General features: G+C 34.7%; 2 protein-coding genes across 2 annotated transcripts in view; one reads left to right on the forward strand and one right to left on the reverse strand.

The window, feature by feature from the left end:
• On the forward strand, positions 1 to 16,517 carry LOC139687471 (cytochrome P450 4C1-like). The gene is made up of 13 exons (XM_071584645.1): positions 1 to 152; positions 492 to 707; positions 1,420 to 1,526; positions 1,600 to 1,690; positions 2,680 to 2,868; positions 2,964 to 3,033; positions 5,326 to 5,452; positions 6,681 to 6,789; positions 8,259 to 8,365; positions 12,005 to 12,073; positions 13,023 to 13,209; positions 14,600 to 14,779; positions 14,861 to 16,517. Exons 2-13 carry the CDS (start codon positions 503 to 505, stop codon positions 15,037 to 15,039), a joined length of 1,620 nt encoding a protein of 539 aa, XP_071440746.1. The 5' UTR covers positions 1 to 152; positions 492 to 502; the 3' UTR covers positions 15,040 to 16,517.
• The window catches only part of LOC139688084 (DNA primase large subunit-like), an 11,589-nt gene continuing 8,131 nt past the window's right edge, over positions 16,450 to 19,907 (reverse strand). Inside the window, exon 5 of the mRNA XM_071585508.1 lies at positions 16,450 to 17,085. Within this exon, the coding sequence (XP_071441609.1) occupies positions 16,450 to 17,085 (636 nt within the window). The remainder of the gene's footprint in view (positions 17,086 to 19,907) is intronic.

A 19,907-nucleotide genomic window follows, 5' to 3' on the forward strand; every position in this document is an offset into this window, starting at 1 on the left:
AGTTGCTCAAAATATCATATCAGAAGATGAAAAAACGTTCTTTCGAAGGTCATGGGGCAATCTGTGGCTCTAACCGTTCGTTAAAACGATTTTCAATGAGTAGTATACGAGGAAGTTGAGACGAACTTTTTTGCGCTGAGAAACTCGTCACGGTAAGGTACAATTCGATTAGTTTTCAAGTTTTTGACTAATTTGTATCATATTTCGTATAATACGGTTGAATCATGACAATTGTAGAAAGCAGTCAGAAATATTTGGAATAAGAATTTAAAAGTTATCAGTTCGGTGTTTAACGAAATTATTACTTCTACATATAGTTGTATAGTCTATCTTCTGCCATTCATAGCAATATAAAAGAAGAAATTTACTTAAATGTGAAAATTGTCTTGAGTATCTCAATCAAAGAGAGAATCTTAAGCATTAAATACTTAGATAGGTTTAAACTATATAGAATGATATAAACGTATTGCAGCTTACAAAATTTATTTTAGGGGGCCAAGAAATGGATTTAATATCGAACCCAGCCGTAGTAACATTCACCGTGGTTTGTGCTGTAATTCTGCCTATGATCGTCTTACTATGGCCTATAATTCATTCATATGTGAGCACCAAAGGGAGACGTGTGCGTAAGCTCATAAATATGATACCAGGCCCACCATTTTTGCCCATTATTGGAAATATATTGGAATTTTTAGGATCAAGGGAAAGTAAGTATCAATCAGGATTATTATGTATACATTATCAGCTCATATGATGTTAAATGTATTGCTATGAGTAATTATAAGTGAGTTCCTAGTGACATTTTACATTTCATTTGAGATAAGAACCCTTTTTACCATTGAAATATATCATGGAAGCATTACTGATATTCTCAATCAATTGTTTGCACAACATACTCATTGATAGCATATATACTATAGTCATGTAGTAATCTCACTTCTCAAGAATTGCCACCATTCCCTTCTTCCGCCTGTCTTCTTGTAACCTTCTCGATCCTAAACAGATTCTCTCTCACCATCAATCTGAGAACACAATTCTACGTTGTTCGACAAAGACAGCATTACCATTGAAACCTAAAAATTTCTCTGTGTGTCATATTAATTTGTGTTTACATATATGGTTGAGTAGTGATTTTAAGATGCACTATAAATAGTACTTTATACCATACTAGGGTAGTTTAATTTTTCCTCAATACTTTTACAAAATTGTATGATTTCAGCGAATGTTTGTTGAAATTTCCCCTCAACTTTCTTGTGAATTTTGAAAATAATTTTGACAGTTTTAATGCACTGATTATAAACTATATGTTAATGAATTTCATAGACTTTTACAACTACAGAAGATCATTTCTTTGTTTGCTTTCCAGCAAGTGTAATATTGTCATTTTTTTAATGTTACCCAATGTATTATTTTTTCTAGGGATTGTCAAAGTCAGGAATGAACATTTTTCTACCTATTCAAACATCTTTAAAGTGTGGATATGCCACCATCCTTTGGTCAAGCCTGTCAGCCCAGATTGCATAGAAGTAAGACCTTAAATTTAGACATGCGAATGACTTCCATTTCATTTTTGTATTTTTTTATTGATTTGTTTTCTAGGCTATCCTACACAGTTCCAGAAATATAGAGAAAAGTTTATTTTATAATTTACTTCACCCATGGCTAGGAACAGGATTATTGACAAGCAAAGGTTAGGTACAAAATGAATTTTGTCATTCATATTTTTCCCTTTTATGAAAATAACCATTTCAGGAGCATAAATCTGAAAAAAATGGGAAGTTTATGTTTGTATTTGTAATATTAAGTTTTTGAGTGACTTTTAATATGTATTTGAAATCCTATCACTTCAGGTTCATTACTTCTGGCTTACACTAATGGTCAAATTAGCTTGTCCAAATGTTACACATTGGTGTGGGTACCACCCACCACTCATCATCATCTTGCCTCCATAGAAATATAATTAGGTACCTTAGTCAATCTTTAAAACCGACATTTCCCAGTCTACATTTTATTTGGCATGTAAATTTTTCCAGCAGAGCAATGATGCAGAGCCCACCAAGAAAATTTTATCAATGCAAATAATTGTGTGCATTCCATTAAGCAGGAGCCAAACCAATCTAATTAAATAATTGATTCAAATTGGTAGCTCAATTAACTCGGTAATCTTCCAGTTCTGGAAATGTGATAATGCTTAGTAGTATGAAAAAGCCTTGGATCACGGCAAGAAATCAGAAAGAGTTCACCTCTGTAAAAATTTTATACACCTTGTAGTATATCACAGGCATGGGCATTTTCAGTTTATATATTTTCAGTATTTTGTATCGTATTGTACTTTTTTCTGTCATGCTCCTGTAAATATATATCCCACTGATTGAACTTTAGTGTTAGTGAATAATAACTGAGTGCATTGCGATGAGATTTAAATGTGAGTTTTCAATTTTATTTGCATTCTCAAACCTTGTTCCCTAGTTTCGCACTGCTCAAAGGCTTGTGAATACAGAAATATGGAATGCTTCCAAAAAGGACTGCTTTTCTCTCCAAGGTTTCATTCTTTCCCTTTTTTAATTTCGAACTCTGTTCAAAACCCTTCGTACTCAGCATAGAAAATTGTCATCAAAAATTAAAAGTAAAGGCATTAAAAACATTAAAATGATAGGATATGTTTTTTCTTACTCACAGGTGACAAATGGTTTTCACACAGAAAGCTTTTAACGCCAGCTTTTCATTTCAAAATTTTGGAAGAGTTCATCCCCATATTTATGGAAAAAAGCTTATCTCTTGTAGAAAAACTGAAAGTGGAAGCAGCCTCAGGAAAATCATTTAATATTGTTCCCATTATATCTTTGTGCACACTGGATCTTATTTGTGGTAAGTTACTCTTGGTTGCTTGGTTGATATTTCATATACCACCTGTATGTAATCAGAGAGAAGGGAATGTAAAGTTGCTCATCATCGTTCCACAGAGAGTGCCATGGGAATTAAATTAGACCCACAAGATAAATCTCAGCAGGAGTATGTATCTGCAATACACACGTAAGTTAAGCATTTTGAAAGTGATTTTTAAAATTCATTTAACTTTATTGCCATCAAATCCCTCCATTCCTTTGCTATTGATGAGTTATTATCGGTAACCTATACCATTATGTAAGAGTCTTCAGGCTGAAATCATTTGACACAATGCATACATATATCACAACTGTAACATAATTTTGCAGCATTACAAAAAAAATATTCATAACAACAAGATTAACGTTTATTTTTATTCCTAATAATTATTGAAAGTGATTCATGAAAAGACTTTTATGTTTTGATACTCAACTTTGTACAAATTTTTACTTGTCTCATAGACTGTGTCAAAAGGGGAATATCTCATTTCCTATGACAATGATAGAATATATTTACAAAATTTGCTTTAGCTGGCTATAATTGATGGTTTCCATTGTAACCTTATGGAATTGATTCATATTTGAAATGAAAAAATAGTAACTTTGTGATTCCACTGAAAATTTATTGCGATATGACCCGGGTTTTGACACTCAACGTCATCTTCAGGTGACAACTCGTACAGACATCCATCTGTATATACTAAACCCAGGTAGGGGTGGGGAGGTGAAAACCTCCCACTCCCCCTCCTAAACCTACCACTTCTCGGTACCTGTGATAATGAGGGTAAAAAACCCCTACAATTTTCTCACACCCTCCCTTGACCTCAGAGATATGTAAAGGGCTTTGTATTTATGTCTATGAACCGCTTAAAACCAACCCACCATCCTCTGCCATTAGGAGGAATGCTCCCCATAGGGGGCTTCATGCTTTTTACCCTTCCCTCCAACTATCATTGCTCACTTCCTTCCCCCACCCACACTCCAACCTTCTCACCTCCCCGCCTGTGCACTGTCTGCTATAAGCATATTTCACTACCTCTCCCACCTCTCTTGACCCCCCCCTTATGGAAGCCTATTGCCCAAAAGAAAGACTGAGTTTGCATAAGGCATATTTCAGATATGATATCCAAAGAAAAAATAGCCTTATGAATTCATGTCATGAGATAGCACATTTATTTTATGCCCAGTCATACTGTAGCTATATATTTCAGTTGAAGTCTCCAAATTTTCTATAAATATATGAAAGGTAAATAAAAATTTCATGAATTCTACATTATATAAGAAAGAGTGAAATCTTTTTTTTTTATAGCTCATGAATTTAAAAAATGGTAAATAAAATTGTAGTAGCTTATAGCCCACTATAATTCAGGCACCAGATGGTCTAATCATTTAGCCACCATCAATAATCAATTAAATATTCTTGTTTTAATTCCCTCAAATTCCTTGTTTGTTTTCCTTCATGTATCTAATGTGACATACTAAGAAGTTCAGGCTTTGAGTCCACAATCCTAATCAGATTTACAATTTGACAGCAGTATTTACAATTCTTTTAGAATCTGTACCGATAGCCATGGGAGCATATTTCATTAGCTACTCATAGAATTCCAAATGAATGCGGCCATAATATTGCATTGTGCATCACAAGTTGGGATTATTCATCTACTATATATTTATTTGGATGCTGAATATCCCAAAAAATTATGAGTACCTAATATGAAATATCAATTACATCAAAGCTGGTTTCTTTGCTGTTTGTAATTCCATTCACTTCACAATTGTTCCCTGGTAAATGCCATCTTGCCAAGCAATTACCTAGGAAGGATGAATGCTTGTGGGAATTGGTAGTGCTTTCACTTTTGATAGATCATAATCATTAGTGAATCTCTTTATATTGCAAACCCACATTAACTGACTACATGGAGTTGGGTGCAACCCCAGATTTTGTTCTACAAATACAGTTAAATGTAAATATGTGGCCATCTCAGGCATGTATGCAGGAAAAGATTGCTGAGAAGTATAGAAGCAGGGTGATAAAATAATGGAATGTTTTATCTTATGATGAAGTGTGACTTTGGAGGAATAGGTCTATGGCCAAAATGCTGAGGACATAAAATTTATATTGAAAGCAGAAAACACCTACTGTCAGTGGATGATTCATAGATAACTAAGTAATTTTAATGTTACCTACTATTATTGATAATTAGCCTTTGCATTATTGGGTTTCTTTGATTTCAGAAGTAATTAAATCAAGCACCATCTTGAAGAATCTACAAAAAGCCATTCCTTTTGATTATTGTCATATACTCTGATCTTTGTTCACCACTGTCTAATAAATATTCATATCATTCATAAACCTTACTGTATGCATTGAGATTTAATGGTGCTTACGACAAACATTTGTTTTTTACCTTCATTTTCCTTTTTTTTTTTCATCATACAGGCTTGGCGATATTGTTTATTACCGCAGTATGAGGCCCTGGTTATTTTCAGAATATGTATTTTCATTCACCAAAAGATCCAAAGAACAAAATAAGGCTCTAAAAATTCTTCATGAATTTACTGAAAGTGTAAGTATTGCTCATATAGGTGATCTGATGACTAGCAAGCAAAAATTGTTATGTTTTAGCTAAGCATTCAATATGGTAGAGAAAATTTTTAAATGACAATTTGTCATAATCCCTGTCAAATTTAATACCCCATGTAATATTTACTGATTAAGAATTTCATTAATCAAATACAAAAATATGAGTACTTTAGAATGGGGAACATCCTAGTAGTAGACACTCATGTGGGCAGGAAAAGTATCCATTATTAGGTTTCTTATTAAGAGAGTGACATATTCTTATGCCCAAAACTGTTTCTGGCAGTGAAAACATACCAACTCATTCTTTATATATTTGTTATCTGATGCTAATTGTTGCATTTTAAATTAAGAATAAACAAAGATGTTAGCAACAGCACCTGTAAAAGAAATGTCGCTCTTGAAATATATTGCTGTAATTTTTTGTCCGCTGCTCACCGATTTTTTTCATGTTCATTATCCAATGGACTGAATAATAAAATCAGTGGAATTCTACTGTAATTACATCCAAGAACAAGTGGGAATTTATTATGTTTAGCGGCAATGAATGAAAAAGTAGGTCACTTACAGTTGTTAAAGTAAAAATATTTTTCCTCTGAATGAATACTGATCGTAGCACTTTTCCACTCAAGTGCCGTAAAGCCTCTCTCAACATCTATTTCATCAGCAGGTGTTTGAAATTAGGTGTTACTTTATTATATCAAGTGGAAAAGTGCTACGGTCAGTTATTCATAATGTTCGACTTCCACCACATCATGCCTGAAGCTACTCAATTTGTTATTTTTCCTCTGCTGATTTCCATGTAAGTCACCAATTAGTATTAAAATTTAAAGGAAAAATAACCAGGAAAATATGTATCGAAATGCAACAGACCTTGAGAAAATTTGAGCCAAGTAAGAGTAATGAGACTTATGTTTGTTACATGAAAAGTTCTTGTAACCTCTGCTACATGATAGAAAATTCTCACCAAGCTGCTTATAAGCATGCAACTCTACCAGCAAAAGTAGCTAGGGACCTCTTAAATCTCTCCACAATACAAAGTGGTACTCCTGTTGTTGAATACTGTCATGTGTTTAGGAGTGTTAGCATGAGAAATGTTGTATGCCATTTGGGGAAATTTCTGTGCACAGATGCCAGTCAATGGTTGTCAGTTATATGCTTCAAGGAGAGATGTATGTACTTACTATATTCATTTTGCAAACTTTCTCTTCTAGGCTATCAGAGAAAAGAAAAATGTTTACAGAAAAAGAAGATGTAATCCAAATGAAATTGAGCAAACTAAAGAGAAAAATGAGGAAGAAAGGGAGAACAGCATTAAAAAGAGTAATATTTAAATACTTATATCTCCTTCATATGGGACTTTTTCTTTCCTATTCACAAATGAAAAAAGCTATGGGGTATTCAATAGTTTGTCAAAATGTAATAGAAAAAAATGATGTATCATATAAATATTCACACAGCAAATGAAATTTTAGTATCAAGGTAAAATATATTAAACTAATGAGTATGAATTCATATTAAAGAACTAAAAATGCAGCACTTGGGCCTAAAAATATGGGCCTCATTCTTTTTTATCAGTTACCCACAATGTGAGGAATCTCAATTAAATGTAACTTGAAAAAAAAACTTAATGAATAACTGTTCATTATATTCTACTCTGTCGATGAATATCTGGAGCTCTAATTTGCAGCTGTATATTTTCTTTGATGTATCCTATTTTTGTGCAAGAAATCCTTGGACAAAAATATAGTGGTACCCATTCATTCAGGCTATAATTTTACAGTCCTCTTTCTCATGATTTAACTTCATATAATTTTTATAAATGTTAGGAAAGTGTTCTATCTGCTTGTTACTTGGAAAAAATACAAATACACTAATGTTCAAAAAATTGAAATATTTATCAGTGTCCAACTGGTGAAAATAAATATGTGAGGTCTTAAATGTGATAAACTCCAGAATACAGATTAATATGGCTTACTATAGAAATGCTTGGTTCAATAGCATGAAGTGCGGGGGTAAAAATCAATCTATGATAGAGTGTGCCAGTTTTAAATTTCCCAATTTTCTATTTTGTTCCTTTTTTCAGTTTAGGAAAAGTTATAATAAGTTGTCATTTCCTGTGAAACTGGATATCAGATTAATAATAATTTAATTGAATAAATTTGTTGGCAGATATTGTTCATAAAGTTGATTAATAAGGAAGCATTTTGATTTCAAGAGTATCAAATACATTAGCTATAAATACATTCATTAAAAAACTTTAGTTGGTCATAACACCTTGTACTTTATTTGAATTATAAAGTTCTAAATGCTTCTTTTTTAATGATGTATTTTATTTCTTTATTGCTGATGATTTATTTGACGATATGCTATTGCCATGTCTAAAAGCATAATTGAACTATCATATTCATAGGTTTCAGATTAATAACTGTCTAAATAGCAACATGTATGCTGTTTGTTTGTAAAGTAACGCCAGAATTGTATGTTACCTAGTTGCTAACTTTGCTCTGCTTTATGGAGTGTCATTACCGAGGTACTTATTAATAAATTTAAAGAAAATGCTTTTATGCCTTGTCAGTAGTGTAACACTAGTTCATTTAGGGAGCTGATGTACTTCGGTAAGCAAAATATAAAATAATTTCTCAAATCCACATCCATGACCTGCACAACAGTGAGATTTAATTTTATACGAAAGGTGTTGATCACTTGGATAACTGAATTGATATATTGCCAGTCTAATTTTGTTATTAATTATTCCCTCATTGTTTTTATGAACATTTTTATTTTTACAGAAAGGAAAGTGAAGGCTTTTCTAGACCTTTTGATTGAGCTCTCAGTTGAGAAGAAACTCTTGAGTGATAGAGAAATTCGAGAAGAAGTGGACACATTCATGTTTGAGGTATGTATGTATTACCAATTATTATAATCACCTAACTAGGTACCCATAATTAATCATAGGCATAGTCAACAAATAGCCTACCTATTTTATTTGTAATGTCACTTTATTACAAATAAGCAAACATTGACCTTGTTTGTGTGTACACTTAATTAACATGTTTGCATATTTATAGAGAGATCTATTTTACCATATAAAAATTTATAAAACTGCTCCTCATAAACATAAACAGGTAATGTGGTAATTGAGCATTACTTATCTGCAACTTTCAGTTATTTTCTTTAACATAATTCTTTAATTTGCCTTTTTCTGGTTGGATATTGTAATTATAAGTGCATTTCAATAGTGGTGCACTCACAGCCATATACTACCTTGATCAAAAAGTTCCCGGAATAACCACCGTGTGGCGCTCCCATCGTTCCGATTTGAGTTCTGTTTTTTTTCTTAAATTGGTACATCTGTTGTTGATATTCCCTTTAAATCTTAGTGTCATAACTTGACATTTGCAAAAGTTACGTAGCCAAGAGTACATCTTTCTCTGTGTGTGTTGGCGATTTTTTACAATTGCAGAAATGGATTTAAATTTGCAACAACGAACTTGTATTAAATTTTGCGTAAAAAACGGATTTAGTGGCGCACGGACGTTGGAAATGTTGGAAAAGTGTTTCGGCAACGATTCTCTAAAAAAAACGGTCGTTTACCAGTGGCACGAGCGGTTCAGAAGTGGTCGTGAGTCAATCGAAGATGATGAACGCAGTGGCAGACCATCGACATCTAAAGTCGGTGAAAAAATTGATAAAGTAAAAGAAATGTTGGTCAATAACCGCAAATTAACCATCAGAGAAATAGCGGAGGACTTGAACATTGCCTATGGATCCGCCCAAGACATTGTGGTTAATGATTTGGGTTTCCGTCGTGTAGCAGCAAAGTTGGTGCCGAAAGACCTCAATTTCATGCAAAAAAGAGACCGTGTTGACGTCGCAAAAGACATGATTTGCGAGGCTGAATCCGATCCCACATTCATCAAAAGGATCATTACTGGAGACGAGACGTGGGTTTATGAGTACGACACGCAATCCAGACATCAGGCAAGTGAATGGCGTTCACCAAATGAGCCGAGACCAAAAAAACCACGTCGTTTTCAGTCAAAAAAGAAGGCAATGCTGACGGTTTTCATGGATTACAACGGTGTAGTGCATCATGAATTTTTGCCAGAAGGCCAGACAGTAAACAAAGAGTATTATTTGGGCGTTATGAGACGTTTGCGTGAAGCAATTCGCCGAAAGAGACCAGAAATGTGGGCAGAAAACTCGTGGATTTTGCACCATGATAATGCACCGTCGCACAGTGCTATCATTATTCGTAATTTTTTGACGCCTCAAAAATGCAACAAATACCATCCAACAGCCGCCGAATTCACCTGATTCGGCTCCCTGTGACTTCTTTCTGTTCAATCGAGTTAAAAAACCATTACGGGGAACGCGTTTTAGCAGCCGAGAGGAAGTAATGGAAAAATCGCAGGAAGCACTGATGGACATACCGAAAACCGAATATTAAAAATGTTTCGAGGATTGGATCAAGCGCTGGCATAAGTGTGTTGCAGTCGATGGGGATTACTTTGAAGGGGACAATATAGATTTAGATGAATAAACTTGTATTTTTAATTTTCTGAATAAATTCCGGGAAATTTTTGATCAAGGTAGTATGGCTCTATCAGTGAATCATGCAAGAAAAAATTATGTACTCCCAGTTTTTCTTTGAGCTGTGCCATGTTTTATTTGTGTTAACTTACTGCTAAACAAGAAATCTCCCTCTGGCTCTGTAGTCCTTGCCCTCCTGTGTAAATTTATCTCGTTTTTTGTCTGTTTCTTGCGTATTCCCTCTGGTTCCCAATTTGCATTGCTTTAAGTTTTTGCTTCTCAGCCTTTTCTGTGCCATCCTTTCCTTCCTTTTCCCACACTGCTATTCCAAGATAACCTTCAGTACCTCCTTCTGCATGCCACAACAGTTTAATCATTTTTGCCATAATATAACTCCCCACATCTTTTCTCTGTAGAATTTCTTCTCCGTCCTCTTTCTCCACAGTTGTCATCCTTTAATATTTCTTAGTCTTCTTACGTTTCTTCTTTCGAATACTCATAGTCTATTCCCATTCATACTGAGCAACTTTCAGAGCTCCAGTCCATATGTTTTTGTTGGATGTGTTACAGTTTCATTTTTATTATGGGATTTAAGCATGGAGGAAAATAAAACCTCATGCACGAAATATGCTCAAATGCTTCTGTCACTCTAGACCATCTAATTTTCATTGTTTTCTTGTATATATTACATTCATTTTTTCAATTAATCATGATCACTTGTTTAATTTATTCATTCCATTCCAATACTGCCCCTACTAAATATCAGATATTGTATTTTTCCTAATTACGGGGCACCTTCTAAGTGATGCAATAACGTTCTTTGCATTCACCTTCACTTTCCAGCCCCTGAATTTTGATGATTTTGCCCGACTTTACTAGAAGTATTTTGTGATTGTGAATTTCCATAATTTTGGTTATATAGGTAATACTCATGTGGAGACTGGAAGCTGAACAGTATGAGATACCATATGTATTATTTCCTTTTTATAATACATAAGCAGTGGAAAAGTATTATTTAAAAAGAATTGAGAATTAATTATATCAACCATTATATTAACTAAAGAAAATGTTTTGTTAGTATGGAGCAGAGACCTATGTTGTAGCTTGACCTTGGACGAATTAATTCATTGTAAGCATTTAGTAGTACTGTTTTTAATATCAGTTTACAACATCAACATTTTAATTATGAATTATTTATTTATAAGTGTGTAGGTGTTAACTCAGTAGGGAGTTCTTCCAATACTGACAATACCATAATAAAAGTAATCTGTGATGGGTGTACAGGATGTGTGATTTCAGAAATATTTTTATGGATTGGGTGCAGTAATATTAGAACATGTTTTGCTGCTAGTCCAGTGGGTAGAGGGTTGGACTACTGACTGGAGGGGCCAGGTTTGATTCCTGGGGACACCTCTGGGCACCCTCAGCTTCACCAAGCTGTTGGCATTTTTGGGTGCCAGATCTTCCTGGGAAATCATAGATGGCACAGGCAAGGGATCTCGACCACATACCCTGATGTGTGAAAGTCACATTCCATTGGGTGAACGCTACCCTCACCTATCAAAACAACCTTAGTGTCGATAATTGTGATTGTTGTACTTAAATAATTTATTGACCACAATCACTTATTAATGGTAATGGCCCATCAAAGTAATCCACCATGAGACATTAGGAAGGTAGCATTCCTTCCAGTTAGACATGGGGTCTGATTAAAGGCATTAGTCAATTGCTAATATTTCTGTTGATGAGAGCAACTGACCTAATTTAATTTGCGTACAATTTACTTATTATGGTATGTTTAAGAAACTGAATGTCAGTTCTTCCTGTTTAATTCAATGTGGAATTATTTGTTGCACTAATGAATTGTGTGAAAGAGGGCAACTCCTGCTGTTAGGTTATATGGTAGTATGTTGACTAAATATAATCAAATCCTCACACTTGTAGATTATTTTTCACAATACTTTATACTTAGGGTTAATACATATTCTAAACGTTGTTTCAGGGGCATGACACAACATCCATGGCTATTTGCTGGACTCTATTTGCCCTGGCAAACAATCCTGATGTTCAGGTGAGGGAAACAGTCTTGAGAAGCTCTGTGGCTTATTTCGATGACCTACAGAATATTCATGTGTTTAATCAAATGTGTGTATGCCTTCTATAATTGCTCACAAAAGAAAAAATGTGCATGTGAATATACATTCATATTGGAAATTCATTGTACAAACAACAAGAGCATTGGGTTTATTTTGGGTGCTGAGCACCCATGACCTTAGCAGTTTGGTAATACAAAATTGGAAATCAGATAAAAAATTCCATGTACCTTACCTGACGACCCCAATAGGTTATCTGGATTCAAGTTTGTTCCCCATATCTTGTTCTGTTCATTCAAGTAAAATTGTTCAGCCTCTGCTCTCTGTTGATGCACCTGTTTTGTTTTCTTTCTCCATTGTTTTCCATTGTTGGAGGAATAGAGAGTTAGATGTACTGAACTCCTTTTTATTAAGAATTAGGTAAACTACTTGAAATAAATCAGTTTGTGTGTATGATAAGCCAGTACCTAGAATGGAACTGATATTCCTTAGAAATTCTTTGTGTTCTTGTGACTCAGCAGTGCTGTTCATTTGCACCAGAACCTTTATTGTCTCCATGAATTTACCTAACTTAATTGAGGATTTCCTTACTGTGGACTTCATTATTCCATGCTTGAATCGTTTTTTGGTTCCATTAAATGATCTCACATGCGAAATTCATTCTCACACAATACTATGAAGGAATGAATATTTAGTTTGTTGAATTAAATCATTTTTGATTTTTCAATTGGTGTGAGGCTTTATGACTACCAAAAGAGTTAATCTGCAATCTAGTTAATCTTCGATTGAATACTTTGGAGTCTATTATAGCTTAATTTGTTTAAATAATAACGAGAGAATGTATAGAGCCATAATTTTAGCCCCATCTTAAAGTCTTCTTTATGAGTTTTATCTTGGCAAACTATCAATCCCTTTACTTTATTTCAGGAGAAAGCCTGGGAAGATGTTAAAATGTGTTGGAAGCATAAAAGTAAAACAGAGGCTGGTGATGAGTTGTCTCAAACAAATTTTTTCAATGATATGCCTTATTTAGAAAGGTGCATTAAAGAAAGTTTGAGGTTGTATCCCAGTGTTCCGGTAATATCACGAAAGCTGTCTGAAGATCTTCAAATGGGTAAATATTGCTCATAAATTACATAACTTCTGTACATTAATTAAAAATGATGTCTCTTCTCTTCATATCTCCAGGCTTTGATAAAATATGATATTTGTTATTTATGTGGATCTCATAATACTTGAGTGAGAACCTCTCTTCCCATGGCCTGGAGATTCCAAAGTTTGGAAAACCACTTAAGGACTTGCATGAAATGATAGAGCAATATAATGGAATGAAAGGATAGGAAGTATGCAGAGGTGAATAGGGTCTTATTGTAGTGTGAGATGACAGCTTTTGTTCTGTTAGGAGATGTAAGGAAATGTATCATTTTAACGTTGTTGGCTGTGTTCATCCACTGTCGTTTATAGTTTCAGACTAAAAGCTTAAAGTCCTTGGAAACAACTTAAACATGCCAACTCCATTAAGTACCCTTTTTGACTGATTGCTGATGTGACGTATTTGGGGTTTATGGGATGTGGAAATTGACTTGCCACAGCTTCTATTTAAAGTGGCATTCACTATATAATTCACTGACAGTGATAGATGCATTCATTTATTGTCTCTGATGGGCTTTGTTTGAGAAAGCATTCCTAGTCTTTTGTGTGGAGGTGCCCACTAAGTCCTATTTTATTGCATTTTAACCCGTCATTTTTACTCTGTGAAATTCTTACACACTCATAAGCAGGTAGCTTCACTAAAATGACTAGGTATTTTTCGTTGTTCTTTGAATGAATATTTGCTCCATGTAACTTCAGGAGTGGATTGGATGATTTTTGATGCGATGACCGCTAGAATCAAGGTAGCTTGTACTTGAATGTATTTTGTAAGCAGCAGAATTACTGCAACTAATCCACTAGGTTTCTGAAATTTTTGATGTGACATTCATTGGTGACATAACTTGGTTTCTCCATCAGCAGTGCTATAGGTTTGCACACTGTATATGACTGATTGTAGGTTATTATTTAACTTTTATTGGTCCATAAATAAGCTATGGATAAAATCAGAGTTACAAGATAATAATTGTATCCATGCCTGCATTACCCTTTTAATGTAAGACTTAAGTATTATAATGATAGTTTGAGTAATCCATTATTCTAATGCAATCATGAGAGTGTGATTTACTGGATGAATTGCAGCAAAGAAAAAATTAATTATGTCAACAGTTGGAAGTGCATTAAAACCTTGATAAATGTGATGCTTGCTCCATGTCCATAGTTGCATTGCACAAAATGAAATGATTTAAAATAGTAAGTTGCCCATCGATGAAATATATAATAAGATAGCTCTACATTTTCCTATTCTATGGGAACATTGGAATATCCACCATCTTAAGTTTTTAACAATTGATATTTTACTATGTTGCATAAATAGTCGCACCAACATTTCCAAGTTTATTTTATTTTTCCAGGTGAATACTTGCTCCCTGCAGACACCATTATTCATATTCACGTTTCAAATATTCACCGCAATCCTTCCATTTATACTGATCCAGACAAATTTGATCCTGATAGATTTCTCCCAGAAGCTGTTAATGCTAGGCATCCTTATGCTTACATACCATTTTCTGCTGGTCCCAGGAATTGTATAGGTATGTACTGTTGAAAGGAACAGTGTTATCTTAAGGATTCACTGGTCATGCAAATTCACTTGTAACATGTTATCTTTTCAGGACAAAGATTTGCAATGCTAGAAGTCAAAGCCGTGGTATCTGCAATTCTCTACAACTTTCAACTCATTCCCGTGGAGAAGCCTGAGGACATTGTCATAATGGCTGATCTTGTCCTCAGATCCAAAAATGGAATTAAAATTAAGTTTATTCCCAGGAGCAACATACCTATAGCAAATTAAACATGCATTTTATGAACCTTAGGCTTTGCATTGCCTCTCATAAAAGCTAATAGGGTAGTATATCTTGGCTGGTACAAGAATTCCTTTCATAATTGTAAAATATATCGTCTGAAACCTGGTGTTGATGTCTCATACTGTTTGAATTTTTATAAAACCTGATCTATCCTATGTGACCTGGAAACGTGAACATTGCTAGTAGTAGTAGTAGTTTCAAGGGGAGGCGACCAACAGTTAAGGTCATTTGTGCATTAGGAATGGATGGGAAAGGAGAAAGGGTGGAAAGAAACCAGGCGTCGGCATTAGTCTAATCTTAACAAAAGGTGCTAAGGGGTCCACAACTTAACATCCCATCCGATGGACGGCATTCTCACTCTTTACACTTCAGGGACAAATGAAGGTCAGTTAGAGGTCGAGCAAGGCCACAGTCTAGAGTCTGAAGGGTTTGCAAAGCCTCAATAGTAAATTTATTCTACCCAGAACTCCACAACCGTAGACCCCTGAAGTGTGAAAAGGTACATTTCCGAAGGTAATTAAATGAACTTCATGATGGCAAAGATTGCAGAAGGTTATCACTCGAAATGGAGTATCCGCAGTGGATGAACTTGGCAGGTCAAGCACATAAGTAAGGAAAAGCAGAGAGAGGTGTATTCTGTAAAAACAATTTTTTGTAATGTATCTTATCAAGTCATGAATTCTATTAGTGAATCTGTAACTCATTACACACCAGTGTTATCCCTACATTTGCCACATCTGCAGATTATTCACTTCAAAGAATATTTAACTTAATATTAGTAAAGTAGACAAGTGAGGACATTCTGAGAGTAAATCACATCAATTTACAGAGAGCAGCAACATAACTTTTTTTTTAGAAATGCTTCCTCATTTGTAAAAAGGAAGTTATGTTGCCACACCCTGTGCATATATATCACAATTGGCATATTTTGGAGAGTTTAATAAATTACTACATGTACACTACAATTAATAAATAGACATTACTGAAATAATACATACTTCCAGACAAATAGTAACAAGTCAAACAAAGATGGTTTCTAGCAAAGAGAGCGTTTCCTCAACATTTTGTCAAATTGTAAGAAATCAGTTGATTGTAAATAGACACAGTAAGAAAAATTAATGTAAAATTTTCATTTCACCCGTATAGTGCACATTTTATTTTAGAGAATTGGCAAACTTGGATATAATATTCAAAATATATTGGATTTAAAAACTTCAGGCCATTTAACAACCTATGATTAACCTCTCATCTAAAGTTTTAAGATAACATAGCTTATCTATGACTCACACAAGATTTCAGCACAAAAATATGGACTTAGCATGTAAGTCAGAATGTTCAAGTAAATACCCTTAATGATGATGTAAACAAAATATTACAAAAAAGGCATTCATACAAAACTAAATTTCACAAACTTTAGTTCGGTCCCTCTGGATAGCATTTTGCTTGATAAAATTATCTTGAGACATAATTCTTGATTTCAGTGCAAAATAATATTGAGTTGGATAATGAAATATTGTTCCATCAGAAAAACATTCAGAAGAAAATTTTTCATCAGAGGATAGACCATCATGTACATGAAAATCATCAACAATCTCACCTTTATTTTTAACTTCCTCCCGAAAACATTCTGTCCTTTGATCTGAAGATATCGCCACTCTCATATCAGAATTGACATGTTTTGCTTTATCCTGGCAACACATTTTCATAGAACTCGCATCACTTTTTTCCACACATAATTTACCTGCACATGCACAATCAACTTTTTTCTTGGAATATTTATCTTCCGAGACTAATTCTTTATCCGAATCCAAGTCCTGATTTTGAAGACCTGCACAGTGAGCTGCAAAGCATGCATTGCAAGCTTCCCTTGGTTTTCCTTTAGAAGCAAGTTCAATAATTGGGTCTATTAAGTTTTTGTGACTGGATTCAGAATGGCCACACCTGTCTGATACTGCACGAGGTAAAACTTTCAACAAATCCTTTGTATTCATTCTAACAAATGGGCATCCCTCTTCTGTTTTACTCCCTGCAGACTAGAAAATGAAAATTAATGCTTATTTAACAACAGAGACATGGTAAAAAAATGGCAAACGCACAAAAAATAATACATGTGTCATAAGTACATATAGAGGAGAGAAGCATGTATGCATTTTTAAAGTACTCAACTGAATAACTGGATTCAATGAACTCCGAATTAATACCTAACATGAATGGGTCGACTTATTTTGGGAGTAATTCTTGAAAGATAAAATTCAAAAAACACAATTTCACTATTTGAGAAGGAACCAAGCAGTTTCTACAATTAGAAGAAACTTCACATCGTTAACTTCCTAAACTCAATAAAAGTGATTGTGCAGACATTATGTGGTGAAATATGATAGTGTTAAGAATGAAAATATACTAAAACTTTTCTTACATTACTTCATTGAATTCCTTCATAGCAGAGGTAACAGACTGAAATTCCACATTTACATAGTCTTGACACTTTCAGGCATCACTTGGTGGAATTGTTTGATGTCCATATTAAATGAATTTGTAATTTCCCAAATACTTTATTTTACAGTACAATGAATTTCACCGACTTGCAGCATCATCAGGTGCAGGTACAGCTGTATGTGTAACTTGCACCTAATGATGCCGCAAGTCGGTGATTTGTGCTGTGCCACAAAATAAAGTATCTGGAAAATTACAAATTCCTATAATATGTCCACATTTAAAGTTTATTTCTCACTATTCACATTTTAAAGATAAGTAGATAAGTAAGAAAAAGAGACCCATACCAAGAACTGATATCTCATGTTTGCTCAGGGAGTCCATTGAAAGATTTGATTTCTTCATTAGGGAGCTCGGGATTGGGGTCCCAGATCGGCCCCCATGGAGGGAATTAGCATTGGGAAAAAACCTGAGGGCTATGCAGCAGTAGTACAAAGGTTGGGAGAAATAAAAATAGGCAGAGGTGGAAAGGTAGGCCCTTAAAGGGAAAGATGGAGGCCAACATAGGAGAAGAAATTCATAGTATGGATAATATTTTAAGATGGCATGGATGTGTGTCACTGACATATTCAGCATTGAACTGTAATGGCATTTAATTATTTCAATCCCAATCGCTCCAACTCCAACATGCTAATCAACACTGTAGACTAGGGTTCCTAAGTAACAGTGCTCAACACCCAAGACTGCATATCAGAGGACCAATACCAACTCAACAACACTATGCCCCCCCCCCCCCCAAACGAAGACCCTGACCCCAATTTCAAAGAGATAATAATACCTTCCAGAGTGAATTCAGACCTGACAAAGGCCTCCTACTGCAAGACATTTTCATCCTGTAACCCCAAAACCCTAGGATCTTGCAAATCTATATGGTGCCCAAAATTCATCATGCCTATTATCTAGGGCACTTCATTGCTTCGATTAATTACCCCACCAAAAGAATCCATTCATCGGGAGATCACTATCTGTAATACCTTTTCCATTCCCTGCCCTCCTCCAGACAGGACAGCTACCATTTCTTCAAGCATCTAAATTGCACCTTCATATCCCAATTCAAACCTGCTCATGACCACTATCAATGTTACCTCACTCAACATCCATCCCCACAATGAAGGCTTGACCAACATACACTCTCTTTCCCAAAGACTGATGCCTCTCCTTCCATCAAACACATTTTCCACTAAATATATCAAAACTTGTATTCAAAAAATATTTTTCCCCTTCAATAAACAATTTCTACCTTCAGGCCAAAGGGACTGCTTTTGGCACTCATCCCAGCTTATGCCAGCCTCTTCATGTAACCTAGTACACACTTTCTTCTCTGGTCAAACCCTAACACCAGTTTTACCAATACATTAATGACATTTCTATCCTTAGGACAAATGGTATAGATTCACTTAATGCTTTCATTACAAGTCTAAGCTCATCTCTCTCCATTAAATTCATATTCAAAACCATACCATTATGCATCAAATCGAAAAACCAACACATCACCAAAAATTTCTTCTCTAAAAAAGTTGTCATCACTTCCACACCATACGCCAACCCCAATTCACTTTCAATCAAAGGACATCGCAATTTGAACAGCACCCCTAATTCAAACAGGTACCTTGACAGTTTATGCTCCTTGTTATTTAAACATGGATTTCCAGGAAACCTCATAAAAAAGAAAATTTTCCCTTCCATCTACAAATTACATTCCACATTACAAAAGTATGACCCGTGACATTATCGACCTACTTCCTGGAAACATCTACATTAAAATTTATACTGAATGATGAATATCCTATTTTTTCAAATAGTTACTGCACCTCCTCTCTATTCTCCCTTAGGGGGTATATAGGTGGATTCACTGTGTTTAAATCTTATAAATGACCTGCAAATTTCAAAAAACATCTTAAATTCCACCACCTTGCTGTCAAAGTCCCATTACCTCCCTCCATTGACCACCGCCAACTGTTCCTGCTGCAAGACATTACTTTTATCTAATCTGCATCCTTCCTCCCCAGTTTATCACATCCTCCTTATTACTTCATTATTCCACTCTCACACAATCTCACTAAAAATTTAACTTACATTTGCATTTTCAAACTTTGTCACTCTTTCTACAACTGGGAAATGTACAACTTTGCTTTTCCTCCTCATAAATAATCACTGCTTTTCAACTAGATCCACATACCTTGTCCACCCTCATTCCTGTGAATTCTGCTTCCCATACCTACCATTGAATTACTGCTTCCCCATTATATCCTAGAATTTTTCCTTATTCTTATTACCAATATGAAAGAAAGGACTAATGAGGTGACATAGATCTGGCCCCAGACTCTTCAGATCTTATTTATATACAGGTACACTCAAATTT

This window comes from Hetaerina americana, unplaced genomic scaffold, assembly GCF_022747635.1.
Source record: "Hetaerina americana unplaced genomic scaffold, ioHetAmer1.1.p SCAF_2, whole genome shotgun sequence".
Taxonomy (NCBI): Eukaryota; Metazoa; Arthropoda; class Insecta; order Odonata; family Calopterygidae; genus Hetaerina; species Hetaerina americana.